Source organism: Stenella coeruleoalba (genome assembly GCF_951394435.1).
Source record: "Stenella coeruleoalba genome assembly, chromosome: 5".
Lineage (NCBI taxonomy): Eukaryota > Metazoa > Chordata > Mammalia > Artiodactyla > Delphinidae > Stenella > Stenella coeruleoalba.
The window spans coordinates 102,885,975-102,908,126 of NC_137150.1; the positions used below are offsets into that span (position 1 = coordinate 102,885,975).

General features: G+C 32.4%; 1 protein-coding gene across 3 annotated transcripts in view; it reads right to left on the minus strand.

Annotated features, from left to right (window-relative positions):
• The window catches only part of EPHA3 (EPH receptor A3), a 365,049-nt gene that overhangs the window by 39,641 nt on the left and 303,256 nt on the right, over nt 1-22,152 (minus strand). For all 3 annotated transcript variants that reach the window (XM_079922037.1, XM_079922036.1, XM_079922038.1), the window contains exons 10-13: nt 18,108-18,233; nt 11,609-11,794; nt 4,096-4,157; nt 2,016-2,225 (exon numbers count right to left, since the gene is read on the minus strand). In XM_079922037.1, the coding sequence (XP_079778163.1) occupies nt 2,016-2,225; nt 4,096-4,157; nt 11,609-11,794; nt 18,108-18,233 (584 nt within the window). The remainder of the gene's footprint in view (nt 1-2,015; nt 2,226-4,095; nt 4,158-11,608; nt 11,795-18,107; nt 18,234-22,152) is intronic.

Here is a 22,152-nt window from a genome sequence, read left to right on the forward strand (position 1 = left end):
CAAACAAGGGTAAAAGCCATTACGAGAGTTCCAACTTCTAAATCAACACGGCTAGGGATATATCTGAGACACAGAGCTTCTTTCTGTGTTTCTATCACTGTGGCTTTACTTGTAGATGAAATTCAGTCTTGCATATTGAGCTCTTTCTCAGAGTGAGATATAGTCGCCATGTGACAACCTTAGTGGCTGTTAATAGAGTTACTGAGGTTGACGACTTCTGAAAAGAATGAGAATTTTTGTTTGCTTCTTTGTTTGTTTAATCAGGAATAAACTCTTAGAATTAAACAAGAAGAAAGCAGCAGAAGCTGACTGTTTTTTTAAAAAACTGCTCATTCTCTTGGCTAGTGAGAGTATAATGAAATGGCTTCATTTACATATTGCCACTAAAAATGAAAAGTGATAACAAACTATATGTAAAACAATTAAGCAATTCATGTACCAAAATCTTCACATATTTGTCCATATTTTGACTCACCAATTTTCTAGAAATTTATCCTGAAGAGGTAATGATAGAAAGGCATGAATTATATATCAAGATGTACATCAAAGTATTGCTAATAATAGCAAAACATTAGAATTCTACCCAATTAATAGTACATTGGCTAAATAATGTACATGAATAAAATGGAGTACTATACATTATTTAATAATACTGTAAAAAAAATTTCATCATCCAGAAAATTCTATATTTTATATTTCATGTTAAAAAGGGCAGATTACAAAATGACACTGAATTTATATATAAAGAAAATACTGGATTTATTAAGTGGAAATCATTTTTCATATCAGTATACATATTATGATCTTTTTTTGTCACTATATGCAGAACTGAAAATATTTTTTATATGAAAATGCATAGAAAATATTATGAAAAGGTAAAATTAAAATGTTAAAACTGGTTATTTCTGAGTAGTGTCATTAGCCGTGATTATCATATTTTTATTTTTAAAAATTTCTTCCATAAAATAATTTCTCTGAAATAATAATATGTCAAAGAAATTTGCCAAAAACATAAGAAGAAATAATCAAATGCACTTTGAATCAAAGGAATGCAAATTAACAGATAAAATTCCTCACAGTTAGTAAGTAAATATTAAAAATAATGATAATATCTAATTTTATTAGGAGTGTATTGAAATGTGCTTTTAACATAGGTACAGACTCTTTAACACAGAAAATCTACTTTTAGGAATATATTATAGGGAAATCATCAGATTCAAACAACTATGAATGCAGATGTATCATATACACATTTGTAAAATATCTTGAAAAAATAGATATAATAATAATTTGCCCACTAATTAGGATTCGGTTTTAAAAATGATACAACTAGAAAATAGAATATATTAAACAACTAAAAGTAAAAACAAATATTATTTATTGACAGTGAAATATATTCAAGAGGTATATTGCTAAGAAGAGAAATGAAGTATACAACTTGCATTAAGGATAATCTAATTTTAATCATTTATTCATGCATATGTCTGTATATAGAGGTATGCAGAAAAAAATCTGGAAGAACTGACTCACAAAGTTACAAATGTTCTGTGGGTGGCATAATTATGGATGACTTTTCTCCTTTTTATTGCTTTGTTTTATAATTTTTATAATGTAAATGTGTTACTCATGTAAGCATTAATTTTAAAATGGTTTAAGATTATACCTAGTTGGATGGGGTTACTAAGAATTTATCCAATCTTTTCTTAAAAGTGGTTCAACCATGACAAAAAGATAGGTCAATAAGACTTTAGACATGTTAGAACCTTGCTACCTTTTTTGGGAGAATCATTGAACCAACATATGGAATTTCAGAATTAATATCATTACTCACCTTATGGACAGTGACCATCTATTTTTCCAGAATAAGTAACAATATTTTACTTTTAAAGGATAAGTTTCATACGGGGGAAGATATAATTGACAAAGCATTTTGGGATGTGATTTCTATTTATTTGTCAGTCAACATAATACAAGCAGCTAAACAAAGATAAAAGAAAAAAAAATGAGTTACTCACTCTTGTTGTGTAAGCAGCTTCTGGGTCATCTTCTAGAACACGTGAAAGTCCAAAATCAGAAACCTTACACACCAAATTACTGTTGATCAAGATGTTCCGAGCAGCAAGGTCTCGGTGAACGTAGCCCATGTCTGAGAGATACTTCATGCCGGATGCTATCCCTCGAAGCATCCCTACCAGCTGGATAACCGTAAACTGGGCATCGTGTTTCTGAGAAGTATTTCAAATGTACAGTTAAGCTGTGTTTCTATTTCCTAAGATATGTCTTGATTAAAATTTCACATACTTAATTGTAAAGTATATATATTCTAGTTTTAAGTACACCAGCCAGGACTAAATAGATGCAAGAGTAAAACAAAATAGTATAGTAGCTACATTACTTTGTAGCAAGAAGTAGCCTAATATTCTTTTTTTTTTTTTTTTTTTTTTGCTGTACGCGGGCCTCTCACTGCTGTCGCCTCTCCCGTCGCGGAGCACAGGCTCCGGACGTGCAGGGTCAGCGGCCATGGCTCACGGGCCTAGCCGCTGCGCGGCACGCGGGATCCTCCCGGACCGGGGCACAAACATCGGCAGGCGGACTCCCAACCACTGCGCCCCCAGGAAAGCCGGCCTAATATTCTTTAACTTCAGGTTCAAAACTAGAACTTTGCTGGTCGTTTGATGAGACAAACTCCTTCTCAGAAACTTTAAGGTCACGAACAAAAAAATAAAATGGATCCTGTGGCTATTTTAGGTTTGTATTTATTGGTTTGATTTGAATGCTTATTCTTTCTTCTTGTTTTCCTATATTTTATTAATTGCTTCAAATATGGTAGATTTTAAATCTTTAATTATCATAATAGATAATTAGTTCAAAATTAGTCAAAAATATTTACTGAATATTTGTTGTTCTACCCAACCCTGAGTTATAGGTCATAAAACTGAAAGTAATAGGAGATAAATTCAAATAGTCCTGGATTTAGAAAAGTTTCCAATCTACTCAGATTAAAATAGAAATATACAGTTTATATGATAGATAGATAGATGATAGATGCATGCATACATACATAGATATATAAAAAATAAAATTTAATGTCTAGCAATATCTAAACAATAATTTTAGAGGAAGATTTATTATAATTTTAAAAGAATATTTATTATAATATTTTGAACTACCTGACTTGCAAAATGTTTATTTTTGAAATATGTTTGTGAAAATAATTGTTACTGAAACCTTTATTCAGCTCATGAATATTAAAATAAAGAATATAATTTCTTATTCATAGAAAAATTAGTATTTTCCTCCATGATTATGAATTATACTATATATCTTATCTATCTATCTATCTATCTATCTATCCCTATCTATATAATGCTGAAAGCACCTTGAGGATAGGGTCTGTGTTTGTTTTTTTTGTCCCTTGTTTATAGTGACTGGTGATTGACAGTGTCTTTTTTTTGACAGTGTCTTGTACTCTGTAAATCTAATGAACTTCTTTGAATGTAACATTTGTTGATATTAGTAAAACATAAATTTTCTAAATGTAAACAACTGAAATTTATATGTAAATATATGTTATATATGTATATATGTATGTATATATTATGATATCTAAGTAATGATATCTCTGGATTGAGAATACTTAGGCATTATAGCACATGCTTAGTTTGTGAGTGGACAGTATTATATGAGATATAGAAGGTCTATCTTACAGTAGATGGAGGTTGCTTTAAATAAAGAAATGAATATTTCTGTCTTATATCAATGTTATTTATGTCTTACTTTAGAATCTTTAAATTTTTGTTTCAACCAATGTGAATCTTGTCTGAATAAAAAGACTGAAGAAAATTGCACAAATTTATTTTAAAAATATAAACCATTGACATTTGGATGTTACAAGATAAAAATGTAATTTTACAGTCTTCCTTTTGCTATTTAGTCCCAAAAAATTCAGTTTTCTTAAAACTTTATCGAATTGTTTAGCATAATATTAGAGGTTGTCTCTATCATTTTCAGCAATTTATTCCACATTTATATATGTGTGCAGATAGATAAAGATAAGGTGGAGATATGCGAATGTGTATACAATCTTCTACTTACACGTAAGAAACTGTCCAAGGAACGATTCTCCATGTATTCTGTGACAATCATAACTGGTTTACCTAGGTATAGGTAAATAATAAATGTATAATCATCAGTAGAGTTCAACAAATATCATGCAATGAACACATATAATACATTTTGATACACCTAATGCATGAAAAATATGAATTTTTCTCTGCCCTCCAAATTTTGCCAAATTACTATTAAAAAGAAAAATAGCTTTCAATAGAAAAAAAAATCGAGAAAGATTGGTTTTCAGAAAAGGGCCTATAACTTATATGATATCTAAACTGGCGTTTTGGTATGGTTTTCCTTAAACACAAAATATGCCCTTTTCTTCACTCTAATTGCATTTTAGCTGAACTACAAAATCAGATATTGCTTTCTTCAAGCCCAAGATAGAGTCATGAATTCCACAGTCATTTACACTCTCTACAGATATATGCAGATCTATATGCTAGGTGTTTTCTCTTGTGCTGGTTAGTCAGAAGCAAGTAAATCAAAGTCCCTACCTTCATGGATCCTATATGTGAATTAGACAAAACAATTAAGACTAATAATTATAATCTGTATTCAATTAACACATTAAAAATTATAAAATCCATGCTATGCTTAAAAGAAAAATAAAATTAAAATTGCTCTTGGTAGTAACTTGTAATAACCATTTTGGAAATATGGGCCTTAAACATCATTAAACATTTTAACAAGTATTTAAATGTATTTGTACAGTACTTAGTGTGTGCAAGGTGCTGGTTTAATTATTTTACATATACTAGCATTAATTATCATCATTTCCACTTTTTACATGAAAAAAACTGAAATATATAGAGGGTAATTAACATCACACAGCTAATAAGTATAAAGCCAGAAGTTGCAACCTGAATATATTATGCTGTTACTTTTGGAAATGTACACTGAGGGAAACATTTAAAATAGGAAAAAGCATTAGACACAAAGACACAAAGGTGCTAAGTATACTGATACATAGATCTACAAATAGAATAAATCTTCAACTATAGGTAATAACTGAGGCAATTCTTGGGTGTCAATTCTACACATCATTCCAAATTGAAAGAATGACTCTGAAGACTGTAGCACTTTCAGAAATTATTACAGTAAAATGTAACTCCAATTTCAAAGCCTACACATATTACCACAGCATAATTCACTTCCCTTATTGTTGCTATGATATTGTTTTAACTATAAATCTATCATTTTACAAAAAGAAAAAAAAACCTCCCTTCTCTCCCAAGTCTAGAAGACTTGCATTAAGTCTTGACTAAGCATGAAAAACCTTGAACACATAATAGATTTTAAACAAACATCCATGTACATCTAACTGTAGAGCAAGCATGAATTTTTTCATGTGTTACTTCTACATCGTGGTTTGTGTGCCATTCTGATGCCAGAAAATAGCTTTCTTTCCTTGTTTTTCCTTTCTCCTTGTTTTTCCTTTCCTTTCCTTAATTCATACTGGTTGTGAATTATGGCTTAGTACCGTGAAGATTATATTGATGTTTACTATGCTTAATACGTGAATATATACTAAGCTGTATGTCTTATTTATTTAGAGGTGAGGAAATTATTTAAATTCTGTAAAATTTCTTAGATTTTCATATATGTAAAAATAAATTGACACAGCAATTTATTGTCAACTGAGACACTGATTTAGTTATATATTTTGGGTAATATATCAAACATTATACATGCCTTGGTATAACACTGGTGTAAAGCTTTTTAAACTTAATGTTAATAAAATTTTCCACACGTTCAAAAAATAATCTGATAATGTCTGAAAAGTCATTTTAGTCAAAACCTTGAGCCTCCAGACTTGCTTTTTCAAAATTTTAATTAAGCTTTGATTTAACAATATTCAGGAAAAAAGAGAAAATTCAACATTTCCTTGGAAACTTCTATTTCTCCTGAACTGGCAAGTCAAATACCTAAGAACTGATCCCAGAGATCTAATCTGAAATGAAATGAATGAACAATCAAATGAATGAAATCCTGCACATGCATGTTTTCCATACATCACTGTAAGTGTCTATATTTCTTCCTTAATATAATTCTTAGAAGAATAACATGCTCGCAAAACTCAATGCAGCCCTTGAATGTAGTTACAGATATATTGCTTCCCACAGTCAACTCTCAATTACAGTGGCCAGTTACCGTGTTTGTATACTACCCAGACCTTTGCTTATCACTCTTTTCCTTCTGGCTCTCAGCCTTATGACCATTTCATTTCTTGTTAGCATGTCTGGTAAAATGTTTGGCAAGGGAAATAAAAGTAGCTGAAAAATCAAACCAGTCAATTAAGCCAAAGCCCCATGACCATTCAGAAATCAGACCAGGGTGCATTTAGCTCTATAATTTAGGTATTTGTAAACACATCAGTTAAGATGGGCAAGTCTGAAAATGTGCTTTGCATTAAGTTCAAAGATTCAGCAAACCCAAATGTACAGACAAAAAGTAAACAGAATCAAATATTCTACCTTGGAAAGCAGGATCTTCACTTACTTTTCCTTGTGATTTTGATTATGATAAACAGAGTTAAAGGAAAAGCGCAATAGTGGTTAGAACTAGTTCTAATATGTATTAAATGTAGTTGGAAATTATTTATAAGATACCAGCTCATCTGCACATGGTGCAATGTATTTCTATCAAAGTTTGCACATTCTTTCATGTGTATTTTGATTTAGAAATGACATTATCAGCTTCTTCAAGAACCTATATCATTCACTGCCCTCAGAGATCCTTAAATACATCTGAGTATATATATTAAAATCAATGAAATTATTGTTGCTTGGCTGAAATGAAACTCCACCAAAAATCAGCATAACAAAATGTGCAGTGGAATTTTGCTTTTGTTTGTAAATTGATTTATGAGTATAGAAAAAATCATGATCTTTCATAATTAAAGGGTTAAAGGAAGCACATCAGTCTCTTACAATCGGTTCATTTCCCCAATGGCTCAGAGATATTTACTAATCATTTTGTTTGCTGACAGAACAAATGTGATTCAAAATGTCTAAGAATTCCAAGTTCAACACTATCTATTTCACCGCCTTCTTAATCACATAGTCTATTAAAAAAAAAACAGCAGGATAATGTGATAAATATATAGCTATATATAGAAATTTTATTGCAATTATCAAATAAATGTTGGTCTTAGATTAAAATAGTTTCATTCAAACATAAAATGTATGTATCAATGATTTAAATGTTATAAACTATTGAAATGTAATTCATTTCCAAAGGAAATGCTATTAATTCCTACTAACAGTAATTGTGCCTTACATAGTAAGTCTGTCTGTTTTTAAGACTTGTACACACTCCAACATGAGTGGGATTTATAAAATCAAAATCTTTGACCTTAGCAGCCAGTACTCATCATTAGTATCATGTAATCAAATCAGGGTGGAAGCAAAAAAGTATAAACAGGAGAAGCAAAATTGAAGAAAATAGACAAAATATGCCTTACTATTCTCAGGAAAGAAGATTTGAATCACTTTTGATTAGAAACTAGAAAATGTTTTGGTTATAGATTTCCATGTACTGTAACTAACTGACTGATAGAAATATTGTAATGAACTGAATTAGAGTATTTTTCTGTAGGTTTCACATTAAATCATATAAACATACAGGACAACCTTTTCCAAATTCCATTTTAATCAGGACACAATTCATGTTAAGAATGAACCCTATTACATCCACTGGTCTATGAGTTAACCAGGGCAGGGACCAACTCTAGTTTGTCTGTAGTTCTAAATCCAGCTCCTAACAGAGTGCCAGTTAGAATAGATCATACCATGTCTATTATTTCAGGCTAGCTAAGGATAGTCTCTCTCTTCAAAATCAGGCTAAGAAGTACTTTCTCCAACTCTTCCTTAACCAGCCATATTCTATTAATCTTAACACATTGAAAATTTTACATTAAGCTGACTTTAAAATTTTAAAATGTCTTTATGCTTAATTTGAAATGATATTAATACTTTTAAGGAAAGGACAGGAACAATATTTCTACTCTCCCTTGTATTGTCTATTAAAAAATATGACATGGACTTGAGACAAGTGTTGAAGAAAAGCTTTAGAGAAAGGCAAACAAGAAATAGAAATAATTTGGCATTGTCACTAAAGAATGACAACTTATTCCAGTAATATCTCCTTATCATATGTGCTGACAATGCAAACAAATGATTAAGCTTTTGGTGTGCAGTGGACACTCACACCAATACAGAAGTGTTTTCAGTGTTAGAAATCCTCTTAATGGTCTGCCCATGCTTTCCTCAACAGTACAAGGCTACAGTTAAGTTGCATTATTATTATTTTTTAATTTGTAGAAAATAATCCATCCCTAAATAACAACAAAAAGCATATCAGTCTCATCCTATATAATTCCTTCTATTGCACTAGGTGAAAAGTGACCAATGGAAAGTCTTCTTGGATGGAGTCTGAACATCTTTTGACTAATGGTGTGATGGCAGAAATATCAAACATTTGCTAAAAACAAGTTCCATCTTTTTGAACTTCAACTAAAATTGATAACACATGTTAGTACCAAGTTCTGAGCAGGACTGTGCCCCCAGCTTTCTGCTACTTTGAAGATCAGAGACTCTCTCACCTTCTCTTGTTTAAGACCATCAAGCTCAAAACCACACCATTAAAATTGTTTATGGCTTAATTCAAATAAATGAAAATATAATTATTGAATAAAGGGCTTTCTCTAACTTGAAAATGATACATTATAATAGACTTAGTGTTTCAAAGCACATAGTTAACAGCAATAATAAAAAATTATCTTTAAGCCAAAAAGGAATTGTTTTCAAGAATTTTCTTCTACACTCCCAGATTAACTGGTAAAATCTTCTCAAATTCAACCAGAAGTGGTCATTTAGATTGCATAGTTCTATTCCACCTAAGAACATATTCTTATGGAATCTTATTTGATCTTACAAGGACCTGGAAGTAATAAAGTAGAACTGCTAATTCCACGTTACAAGTTACAAGTCTCTGGGAGTGGTTTGATTTGTCAGATGTCTCACAAACCAGTAGAGCTGAATCAGAATTTGAACTCTGACCCTCTGATTCTTAATCCAGATACCAATATGATTTCTTTTCTTCTTTAAATACAACTTGTTCATTAAATTATAAGCTCTGTATCTCTAGGTGTGCGTGTGTGTGTTTCTGAACTTTGCAGGTAGATTGTTTTAGCAGTCATATACTCTCAGGAAACAAATAAAATGATAGGAGTGGATTAAATAATTTATTTGGTGACAAAATTGCCTTGTTTATATATTAAATACAACTTATTAACTTTATTCTAAGGCATTTCTATTTCCTCTAGCTGTAACAGGATGCCAGACTTAGAGCTTTTAAATATGCCACTAAAAGAGTTCAAAATCTAATTCTAGGTCTGCTACTCTATTATGCTTGCACTATATGAGATGACTGGGATTTATATAGTCAGATTTGGCAGTCTCTTGCATGCTTATTTGACCAAGGAGATATATGAAATTTAGAACTTTCACTCTAAGAATAAGGCAGCTGTAATTCATATTAGAATGTTACAGACTCCTACTTGAATAAGACATTTAATGTATAATACCTGTGATTTTTAAAGGTCCTTTTTTTTCTTAATGCATTTTTTTCCTGCATTTTGGTCTCAGGGGTTGTTTTATGGATTTCTTTGCCAGGTGACCATAATTCATATTTGATTATTCCATTTATATCTAAAGAAGATCTTCTTTATATATATATATATATATATATATATATATATAAGAGAGATATATATATATATCTTTATATCTAAAGAAGATCTTCCACAATAATTATGGTTTAATTTTGCTTATCATTCAGTAAATGAACTTATAGGAAATAGCTAGCAAAACCAAACAGTATAATAATAACTCATAACACTGGTAACAAAAAAAATTGAGAATTTTGAAAATTGATAGTTAAAAGAAGAATGGATACATAAGTACAAGTGAGTTTCCTCTCCCAATGGGCTCAAGATCTGAAGGACAACCACTTGGTGAGAATGATATGGAGGAAAATAAAAGGTTAAATGACTATTAAAAACCCAGTGAGACATGATTCTATAATTCTAAGGATATTAAGTAGGATACTCTATAGATATGGTCTTGCCCTGAAGGAACAAATATTTCATACTTTTTCCCAATCTTTAGTATTTTTATTATTAAAATTTTTATTATTAAATATTAATAGTATTTTTATTATTCATTTTTAAAAATTAAAAAGACATTTTTCATCAGAACTTATTTTAGTGTTACAACTAATGTAGCCTCACTTTTAGGAGTACAGAGGGAAAAATATGCTTCTAACAAGACTTAATATGGGCTTATAGTTTATGGTTAAGTTCTCCTACATTGTTAAATTCTTAACCACACTTATTATATTAAAAAACTCTAAAGGAAATCAAAGTATATTTCAATTATACCATGCTCTTGTGAGTAAGGAATTGCCTTTTTACTCATACAAAAATGATAATAGGTATTAGTGCCATTTGGAAAGTGCTCCACGTAATGTTAAAGAAAAATATCATTGTGAAAAATATAATGTGCAATGTCTGTTGGTAACCACAGAATATGTAAATATGGTGCCAATGAATTATCCCCTAAAGGATGCCAAATTCCCTGCCATATGCTGTCTTTCACTCTAAGAAGTCTGCTACTGCCAATTTAGCTTATTCTTCATCTTGTGCCCCAAAATCTTGAGAAAAACAACATCCCAGAGCATTCTCAAGAGGTTTTCATTGGGACTGGAGCCAAAAATCACATATCTGTCTCATGGGATCCCTTTTGAGCCTGGATGGAGAAATCATCATGGAAATAAGTTCAGATCTCTGTCGCAGGCTGTAAGCCAGAGCTTCCCCAGAGTAGTCAAGAATCCATCTGGGACTCTAGATGAGAATTATTTGAAATCCACAGAGAATGGAGAAAAGGGTTTGGGTCTAATGTGATTCCAATCTTTACAGCTCAGAAGCACTCCCAAAACTCTCATAATTTCCCTAAAGCCAGGGGGGTAAATATTTGGAAGCTTAAATGAAACTAGTGAACAGTAAAAGAAAAGGCAGCTAGCCAGGAGTTCCCAGCAATTTCTGTCAAAATTGAGTCATTGTTTTTTCCTTGCTACTCTACATGACAGAAAGTTCTACATGATTCACTCAACTGTAGTTTAATCAGCATATATTACTATAGTCCAATATTTAGATCCTAAATTTTTAAAGCTTTTTAAGGTCTACAATAGCACTGTCAAAATAATACTAGTTAAATGTCTTTGGTCTCTTGTCAAAGAAATACATGTTAACCCTAAAACACTGAGGTTTTGTTTTTGTTTTTTGATTTTTTTTTCCGTTTTGTTTTGCTTTGTTTTTGGTTAAGACTAACAGGTACTCGTGAAAAAAAGACCAAAATTCTTAAATTATTGACTTTGGGTTTACACAACCTCTGCTCAACATACACAAAATCAGTCTTATGACTTCACTTACTTTTAGTAACAACTCCCTCCAGTCTAATGATATTGGGATGGTCAAACTGTCCCATAATGCTTGCTTCTCCTAAGAAGTCTCTCCTCTGCTTTTCTGTGTAGCCCACTTTCAGGGTCTTGATGGCCACTGAAATCTCTTTTTTTGAAGGAAGTTTTAAGCGACCACTGCACACCTCTCCAAATTCACCTGTTAGAATGCAGAAGAACAAAACAAGAAAAGGTAAGAAATTATATTATAAAAAAATCATCAGTAGGGAGCAACTGTTTTCTCTCAATAATTCCAATTCAATAATTGACCTGCAAGATGTACACTTGTAGGCCTCCAAATTATTTTGGAAGATGGTAATAAGAAACCCCAGGACATCCACACCCTAGTGGAAAATGGACCTTGTGATAAGGCTCATGTATTTTGAAGTACTACACTATGAATAATGACATATGAAAGAATAAGAGGGAAGTCAAAAGTTATATCTATTAGATTTTTTCATTCCTTGTTCTCATAGCTACCATTTCCTCAGGATAATCAACCAGCATCAGTGCCAATATAATGGGTTAAACACTGGATTAAATTTCAGATGTTTATCAGTATTCTGTTTTTACCAGGGCCAATTTAGCTGTAAATTCCAGCTCTCTGAAAATGGGAATAAAAGAATAAGCTATCAAGTCATTTTATGGAGTAGGGTGTGTTGTATTATTCACATACTAGTTGTAAAGTTCTCTGGGGCTCTGGAAAGAGAAAAATAATCTAACAGTATTGAATAGTATCTAAAGAATTACTGTAGAAATATTTTCTTAGATCCAATGTCTTCAATAAAAAAGTTGTCTTAAATGCACAATCAGAATTTGTTGAATATGGAGTGTTGCTGACTTTTATGTAGTCTAATTTAATTGATATAAAATTGCCTAGAACTAGTTTGGTCACTACCTTCACATACATTGTTATTGAGAAGATTCACCCATAACGCTTTCATTTGATTTTGAGCTCCTTGAGAGCAGAGACCCTTTACATTCATTTCTCTGTCTCTAATGCTGCCACAGTGATTGCCATAAAGTAGTGCCACATATTGATTTTTCCTCATTCAAGAAAGAAATCCTAATATTGTGTGGATTATTAAATGGGTTTTGTACAACATTTTAAAAAATAGTTTTTAACAGCAAATGAAAGTTTTTCTGAAAAGAAAAATTACATGATCAATTTTTAGGCTCTCTATGGAATGGAAAAACATTTTTGGTCCAACCTTTTCACTGTGAGTTTTTGTGCAGGGCCCATGCTCCATGGGTCAGCCAGAAAGAAGGTGTCAAGTAATGAGATACTTCTCTATTTTTCATCCAAGTAAGTCCTTCAACCCACAAAAGCAGCAGGTTGTCCTAATGATTTACCAGCTGCATCCCTACAAATGACTTGCTTCTCTCCAGAAAGTTCTAAACTCCCTTAGACTTGACCCTCCCTTGCTCAGGAATCCAGTCTTGCCACTGTTTTCAAAACAATGACATGTACTGCAACTTGTCAAAGTCACTTAATGTCCAAAAGCAGGTATTCATACATTTATTTAATAAATATTCATCAATTGGCAACAGTATTACAGATACTATGAAAAACACGGAGACATAATGGTAATAAAGGCAGATCTAATTTCTTCCCCTCAAGGAAGTACAGAGATGATAGTAATATCTGCAGCTAGAGTGTTTTTTAGGATTATGGGGAGAATTAGGGGCAGAACTTGAGAACACTCAATGATCTTTTTTTAAATCAAAGGAAGAATATGCCATTATAGATGTGTGAGCATTAGGAGAAGTTATGATGCAAAGTAAATCATTGTTAAAAATTTGTAAACAAGACTAAGAGTTTCTTTCTTTATGCAGGGCTCTCAGAACATTGCCCCAAACCCCAGTTCACTCTGTGTAAACATTAAGTTTGGGCAAACCACAAGGAGGCATCCATCATGAATTTTCATATTCTGAAAAAAAGTTCTGCCATTATCATGGATCAATAGGGTGTAATGGACTGTGTTTTAAATTTGGAAGTCATGGCCATTTATTCTAAGTGGCAAGTCACTTGTTAGTTTACAGGACAGACAGTACAGAACTGTGAGATAGAGCATGGATTCTGGAGCCGATTGTCTAGGGTCTAATTCAGCCTCTGTCACTTATTTTGAGTGACTGTTTTAACCTCTCTGTGCCTTTGTCTCCTTATCTATAACATAGGGACACCAATTTTGTCTATTTCATAAAATTTTTGTGCAGTTAGAGGAATTAATGTACATAGAATGCCCTTAGAATGGACTTAGAAGAGAGCCAGACACATAGTAAGTGCCATCTAAGTGTTAGTCATTCTCTCTTCCTTGAGTTCAAACCTACTTTAAGAAGGATAAATATCGGGCTTCCCTAGTGGCGCAGTGGTTGAGAGTCCGTCTGCCGATGCAGGGGACATGGGTTCGTGCCCCGGTCCGTGGAGCGGCTGGGCCCGTGAGCCATGGCTGCTGAGCCTGCGCGTCCGGAGCCTGTGCTCCACAACAGAAGAGGCCACAACAGTGAGAGGCCCACGTACCGCAAAAAAAAAAAAAAAAAAAAAAAGGATAAATATTTATCTACTTCTTAACGGTTAGATCAAGGAGAAGAATAAATACTAAAGTTCTTTTTAAAATATCAAATTCTGTATTACTGTAAAAAGAGATGGCTGTGATGATCACGGTGATAACAAGCTTAATGTCATATTGGACAAGTATTTGTAAAGGAAAGAATGTTGTGAAAGTACCTCACTAGGGAGATCAAGGGGAAGAGTTTGAATTTCAAGTGGCCCAATTAGTGTTTCTTCCTTTGTTCTCAGTGGGAGAGCTGGACATATGGACATGTTATCTACCTTCAAAATTCAGAAAATGGTGCTTCAGTAATGCTAGTATTTAAAAAAATCATAAAATTTAGAAATGTGATTATTTTATCTGATAAATACTAGAAATTGTCACAAATACATTATACTAGAGATAGAAATGTTACATATTAATTCAATTCTCTTTATAATAACTGTTCTTAAAAGAACAGTGTTGGAAAAATTAACAAAGACTGGACAAACGCAATGCCTGATTTTTCCATCTAGCCAATTTTACATGGTTCAATTAACTTTGCACCTGTGAGAAACAAACTTTAGATCCTGTCATTTCTAAATAAAAGCACAGCTACAAGAAGTTCATTTGAGAAGACACTACTTGATTTTTTAAATAATTAAGTGCATCAGTGTTTATTTGCCCTTTGAAATAAAATATGCTTTATGAGAATGGGTACACTGTATTTTGATTTAAGGTACACAATGCACAATTGCTCAAAATAAAATTTCTTATGCTAATTTCATTTAAAACAGGAAATAATGCACTTGTGTTTAAGTGGAATGACCCTCTACACTAGTCAAAGCCCATTCTCCTTCCACTGTTTTAATAAGAGAATAATAAAAAGACACACTGAACAATGCTGTTGTGTCAGCTAAGCACTATACATGAATTATCTCAATTCATCTTCAAAAAAATCTTAGAAGGCACTATTGTGATCATTAGTGTCTAGCATAAACTTTGAAGTTGAAAAGTACAAGCTTCAGATTTTGGCTTCCTAATTAATATCTATGTGACCATGGGCCATTCACATTTTCAGCTTTTGTTTCCTCATCTGGTGAAATGGAGATAATAATACCTATTTAAAAGTCTAATAAAATTAAAATCATGTGAATGTCTAGCACAGAATAGGAATTAAATATTTTCTACCTTCAGGAAACCTTGAAATAATGGTTGGATTGAGGAATAAAATTAGGAATTTTGGTCATTATGAATTCCTCACTAACAAAATTATACTACCTTGAGAAAGTTAATTCATGCCTCAATTTTAATTTTGTAATTTGCAATATGGTTATAATTCTTCTGGTTTTTCAATGTATAAATGAGAGTTTCTGTTATATCTATTTCTTTGTATAAAATTTTTGACAGAAAACTAAAGAGTTAGTCCACAAATAGTCTTCCTGTATATTTAACTGACTGTGAAAGTTCTGTCATTTAATAAAAGATTCAGCCTTTAACAATAGAAGATAGGTGTTTAGGAAGGGTGGGAGGGAGGGAGACGCAAGAAGGAAGAGATATGGGAACATATGTATATGTATAACTGATTCACTTTGTTACAAAGCAGAAACTAACACACCATTGTAAAGCAATTATACCCCAATAAAGATGTTAAAAAAAAAAGAAGATAGGTGCTAATCAATTTAGCATGATTACTAATTTTTTGTGGACAACATTTTTTTTTTTTTATTTTAAAAGGTATAGGAAGTGGGTAAGAGTATAAATGAAAGAAGGTGGTCATGAGTGGACTGTGATTGAAGTTGCTGTAGAAATGGTTACATGCAGGTTCATTATACTATTTTACAATTTCATCTATTTTTGTAGACATTTAAAATTTTACAAAACAAAATGTTAAAAAATGATAGCCTTCAAAACCTTGATTTCATATTCTATCTTGCTAATGACAAATCATTTAAAGGCTAATCAAGACAGACTAGAATTGGGAGTGCATTTTATAAAGAAATCTTCCAGGTGAAGCATAACCAACCTTGAAGATATACATATTTGCAAACAAAATAGGCACAGTTTTATCGCCCTTAATGTGGCAAATGAGACTATTGGCTGCAAAACTCTGAAAATGCAGCATATGTCTAATTTTTTACAAATATGTTTGAAGAAAGAAAGGAAAAAGAGGATCTGTTTTAATCTTTAATGAGCGTCAAGGATTATTAAGTGATTCAGTACAAATAGTCTTTCCCTTTATCTCATTGATCAGATACCATTTTTAATGAGTATGCTTTGTCTCACACTATTATGTTCTAGATACCTGGCTTTGTCAATAACATCTGTATATATAAGCTTTTATTAATGCAGAAGGCCCCAAATTTCAAGGTCACAATATGTCTGACCTTCTGGACATTGGTTGACCTTCTCTCATCACATTCTCCAGTTGAGTGTGCAAAGTCTTTTGCTGCATATGCTATGGCAACTTCCATGCTGGAGAACAGTGCACTCTTGTGGGGCAGCATTAAAACCAGCATGACAAAGCCCCTCTGCACCATGGAGTAGTTGACAAAGCAGAACTATACAAATGAAAGAGTAATCAATATATATCTGAATTAATTTAGGCTGAATTAACATAGATGTACAGTGAATGTGTGTATTCTTAAGTCTTAGATTGTGAAAAAGGAAGTACTTATTCTAGTTTCCTTTTATGAACTGTTAGTTTCATATTTTCATATTACCTGCACATGTGAATTTTAGGAGGATATAACATTAAGAAAATTAGAAGAGAAGATTTACGAAACTGTCATTTTATTTAGATAATATACGGATTACTCAGATTATCCTGCTTGAATAGTAAATACTACTTGAGTTATAAATAATTCTTTAGTACACAGAAAAAGAAACAGAAAATTATATGCACATTTGTGTAAAAAGGCATCAGTCATGTATAGAGTACTTGCAGGAAATGTGATCTGATATGATATGCATAATTCAAAAAGTTCATTTTTCATACTTTCACTCTATTTCCCACATAGACATAACTAGTTCGTGTTTGTTTTTAGAGCAATATTGAAGAATGAGATTACTGTGTACAATTATTGTACAATATTGTTTATTTTTACTTTTGAGTAGTAGTTTTATTAAAATGCACACTGCATATTCTGTGAATGCCATATGTTTATGTGTAATTTTATAAAATACTGTTATTTTATAAATATAATTTTTTGGAAATACTCAACTGCTATTAATAATATCTATAATATTTTAGAAATACGCAACTGTGACACCTATTAACACTCCATAGGTGTTTGTTAATGAATTTGTGATTGAGCAAATTAATAATTAGAACAAAAGTATGTCTATATGAAAACAAGCTTCAACACAAATACTTTAAAACTATATACCCTTACAAGCAAGTATTAAAATGGAGCACTTCACATTATTTAAACTATCCTCTCAATATAGTTGTGATGGAATTTGTATAAAATATGTCATTTTTTATTTTATTTTGTGTTGTCTTTGTTTTTCAATTCCATAGAAGATTCTAGAATTACTTTTTCTCTACAAATCAAAATTTTCACTTAGTGGGCTCATTTAAAGTAAGACACACTTTTATCCTGTTATCCGCATTTAGCCAGATAGACTTGACACATGATCAGCATAGCCATGGAGAGATTGAGCTGCGGTGGCTCCCTGCTCTGAAATTCAATAAATAGAAAGCTGGCCGTGGTCTCTGAGTCTGTAGGTCTGGCACCTTTGAAATCATTACATTCCATTAAATACTCCTTCATTTATTTACTGCCTGCCTTTCATCATGAAATCAGAAAATGTCCCTTTTCATAGCAATATATTTTGGCCTGAGAACCTGAGCAGTCAATCCCAGGCAGCATTCTTATGCATAGCTGTAGACTTGTAATTAACATACTAGGTTGACAGTGGGATTACTGCGGTGGTTACCTGCTCCAACAACTTTGTCAATGGATATGTTGGTGGCATCCAATTCCTTAGCAAACTCATGAACTGCTTGGGTAGGGTCTTCGTAAGTGTGCGGGTCAACGTAAGTCCTGAGACCTGGAAGTTTTACTGTTTAAGGAAAGGAAGAAAGACATTTAGGAAGAAAGGCATTTATAAAACCTTTACCGTGTGAATTTATGATAACATTATTGGTTTTTAAAAAAATCCCCATGACATTAAACCGTAATGAAACAGAAAGAGGTACCATAATGAACTTTCTCTATAAAAACACTAGAAGGAAAATGGACATTCAAGGAGGGGGTTCTTGAGGAGAGAAAAATGGTTCAGAATTGAATAGGTCTAGTAATTACTACCAGTAGCAGCAGTGGGTGAATGCCATCACACTATCACACGTTTGTGACTCTGTAAACAGTGCGGTAACCAAATATCTATTATAGTGCCGCATGTGACAATAAAGGAAAGCTTGTGACATACTTTCATAAGGTGGAATAGCTGATGTAATTAGAGGATATAAAACGGCATGTCTTTCATCTGACACTATTCTGCTTTTATTAACAGTCACAATCAAAATTCCCCACTGCATTTATAGATTTACGTTAAGCTGTGAGTTTACGTATATACATAATATGGGTATTATATGTATATACTAATACAGTTTAAATTAACTGAAATCTTATGCAGCTTTTCAACATGGTTAAAAGCAATATAAGTGCTCTCTATAAGTTTAATAATTGTGGTAAGGAGCTAAATTCCAAACATAAATCATATTTATAGCTTATTAAATATAAACTTTCTTCATAGTATATTTATTTATTGAATTTTTTTGAAGGTGAAAAATTTTCATGATGTTCTGCAATTAAAATAGCACAGACAAAAGATACAGGAGAATCATTTTGGATTTGATATAATATTAATAAAATTCCTATCATTTGGAAATATAATTCATATTTGAAACAATTTGGAATGTTCAAGAAACTAACTTTCTCTGAAAGAAAACTAAATTTTTAAAAAGGAAACCTAAAATCTATTAAAGTACATAAACATGCTCTAACATTAAAGGACACTGTAATTTAACTGCCACAGTATATATACTAATAATATTGATTTTGATTTTAATTTTCATAATGGTGAATAATATTAGTAAAATTATTTTAGCAAGGGACATGGATTCTTTCTTTTTTTTCTATCACTTTTTCCCAGCTTTATTGAAATATAATTGACATAACATTGTGTAGGTTTAAACTGTACAATGTGATCGTTTGATACACATATATATTGTGAAATATTTACCACAATAATATTAAAACATTCCTCATCTCACATTATTACCTTTTTTGTTGTTGTTGTTAGCATGAGAATGTTAAAACTCTACTCTCATAGCAACTTCCTAGTGTACAATACAATAATGTTAACTAGAGTCACCATGCAGCACCTTCGATCCCCAGAAGTTGTTCATCTTCTAACTGAAAGCTTGTACTGTTTGACCAACATCTCCCCATATTCCCCATCCCTCAGCCCCTGGCAACCACCATACTATTTTCTGTTTCTATGAGTTTGATATTTTTATATTCCACATGTGAATTCATAAAGTATTTGTCTTTCTCTCTCTGGCTTATTTCATTTAGCAAAATACCTTCAAGGTCCATCCATGTTGTCACAAATGGTAGGATTTCCTTCTTTTATATGGATAAATAATATTCCATTCTATAAATATACCTCATTTTCTTTATCCATTCATCTGTCAGTAGACACTTAGGTTATTTCCATGTCTTGACTGTTGTGAAAAATGCTATAGTAAACATGGAGGTGCAGATATACCTTTGAGATAGTGATTTCATTTCCTTTCAATATATACCCACCAGTAGGATTGCTGAACCATATTGTAGTTGTATTTTTAATTTTTTGAGAACCCTCTGTACTTTTCCAATATTGGTGATACCAATTTACATTCCCACCAACAGTGCACCAGATCTCCTTTTCTACACATCCTTGTCAGCATTTGTTATCTTTTGTCTTTTTGAGAATAGTCATGCTAACAGATGTGAGACAGTATCTCATTGTGATTTTGATTTGCATATCCCTGATGGTTAGTGGTATAGAGCTCCTTTTTATGTACTTGTTAGCCATTTGTATGTGTTCTTTGGAAAGAATGTCTATTCATGTCTTTTGCCCATTTTCTAATTGGATTGCTTGGGTTTTTGCTGTTCAGTTCCTTATGTATTTTGGGTATTAACCTCTTATCAGATATATGGTTTGCAAATATTTTTACCATTCTATAGATTCCCTTTTCTTTTCCTTAATTGTTTCTTCTGCTGTGCAGAAGATTTTTAGTTTAATGTAGTAATGCTTGTTGATTTTGCATTTGTTGCTGGTGTTTTGGGGTTCATATCCAAAAATATCATTGCTAAGACCTATGTCAATGAGCTTTTTCTCTATTTTTGTTCTAAAATTTTATAAGTTCAGGTCTTATGTTGAAGTCCTTAATTCATTTTGAGTTACATTTTGTGAGTGATGTAAGATGATGGTGTAGTTTCATTCTTTTGCAAATGAATATCCAGTTCTCCCAACATCATTTAGTGAAGAAACTATCATTTCCCTATTGAGTATTCTTGGCTCCCTAGTTGGCCATATTCATGAGTTTAGTTCTGGGCTCTCAATCCTGCTCCATTGGTCTATGTGTCTGTTTTATGCCAGTACCATACTGTGTTTATTACTATAACTTTGTGATATAATTTGAAATCTGGAAGTGTGATGCCTCCAGCTTTCTAAGATTGCTTTGGCTATTTGAGGTCTTTGTAATTCCATATGAAATTTGGGATAGTTCCTTCTACTTCTCTGAAAAATGCCATTGGAATTTTGGTACAGATTACACTGGATCTATAGATGGTTTAGGTACTGGGGCCATTTTGACAATATTAACTCTTTAGATCCATGAGCATGGGCTATCTTGCGGTTTATTTGTGTCATCTTCAATTTCTTTTTTTTTTTTAACATCTTTACTGAAGTATAATTGCTTTACAAGGTTGTGTTAGTTTTTGTTAATAACAAAGTGAATCAGCTATACATATACATATATCACCATATCTCCTCCCTCTTGTGTCTCTCTCCCACCCTCCTTATCCCACCCCTCTAGGTGGTCACAAAACACTGAGCTGATCTCCCTGTGCTATCCGGCTGCTTCCCACTAGCTATCTATTTTACATTTGGTAGTGTATATATGTCCATGCAACTCTCTCACTTTGTCCCAGCTTACCTTTCCCACTCCCCGTGTCCTCAAGTCCATTCTCTACGTCTGTGTCTTTATTCCTGTCCTGGCCCTAGGTTCTTAAGAACCACTTTTTTTTTTAGATACCATATATATGTGTTAGCTTACAGTATTTGTTTTTCTCTTTCTGACTTACTTCACTCTGTATGACAGTCTCTAGGTCCATCCACCTCACTACAAATAACTCAATTTCATTTCTTTATATGGCAGAGTAATATTCCATTGTATATATGTGCCACATCTTCTTTATCCATTCATCTGTCGATGGACACTTAGGTTGCTTCCATGTCCTGGCTACTGTAAATAGAGCTGCAGTGAACATTGTGGTACATGACTCTTTTTCAATTATGGTTTTCTCAGAGTATATGCCCAAGAGTGGGATTGCTGGGTCGTATGGTAGTTTTATTTTTAGATTTTTAAGGAATCTCCATTCTATTCTCCATAGTGGCTGTATCAATTTACATTCCCACCAACAGTGCAAGGGGATTCCCTTTTCCCCACAACCTCTCCAGCATTTATTGTTTGTAGATTTTTTGATGATGGCTATTCTGACTGGTGTGAGGTGATACCTCGTTGTAGTTTTGACTTGTATTTCTCTAATGATTAGTGATGTTGAGCATCCTTTCATTTTTGTTGGCAATCTGTATATCTTCTTTGGAGAAATGTCTGTTTAGGGTCTTCTGCCTATTTTTGGAATGGGTTGTTTGTTTTCTTGATATTGAGCTGCATGAGCTTGTAAATTTTGGAGATTAATCCTTTGTC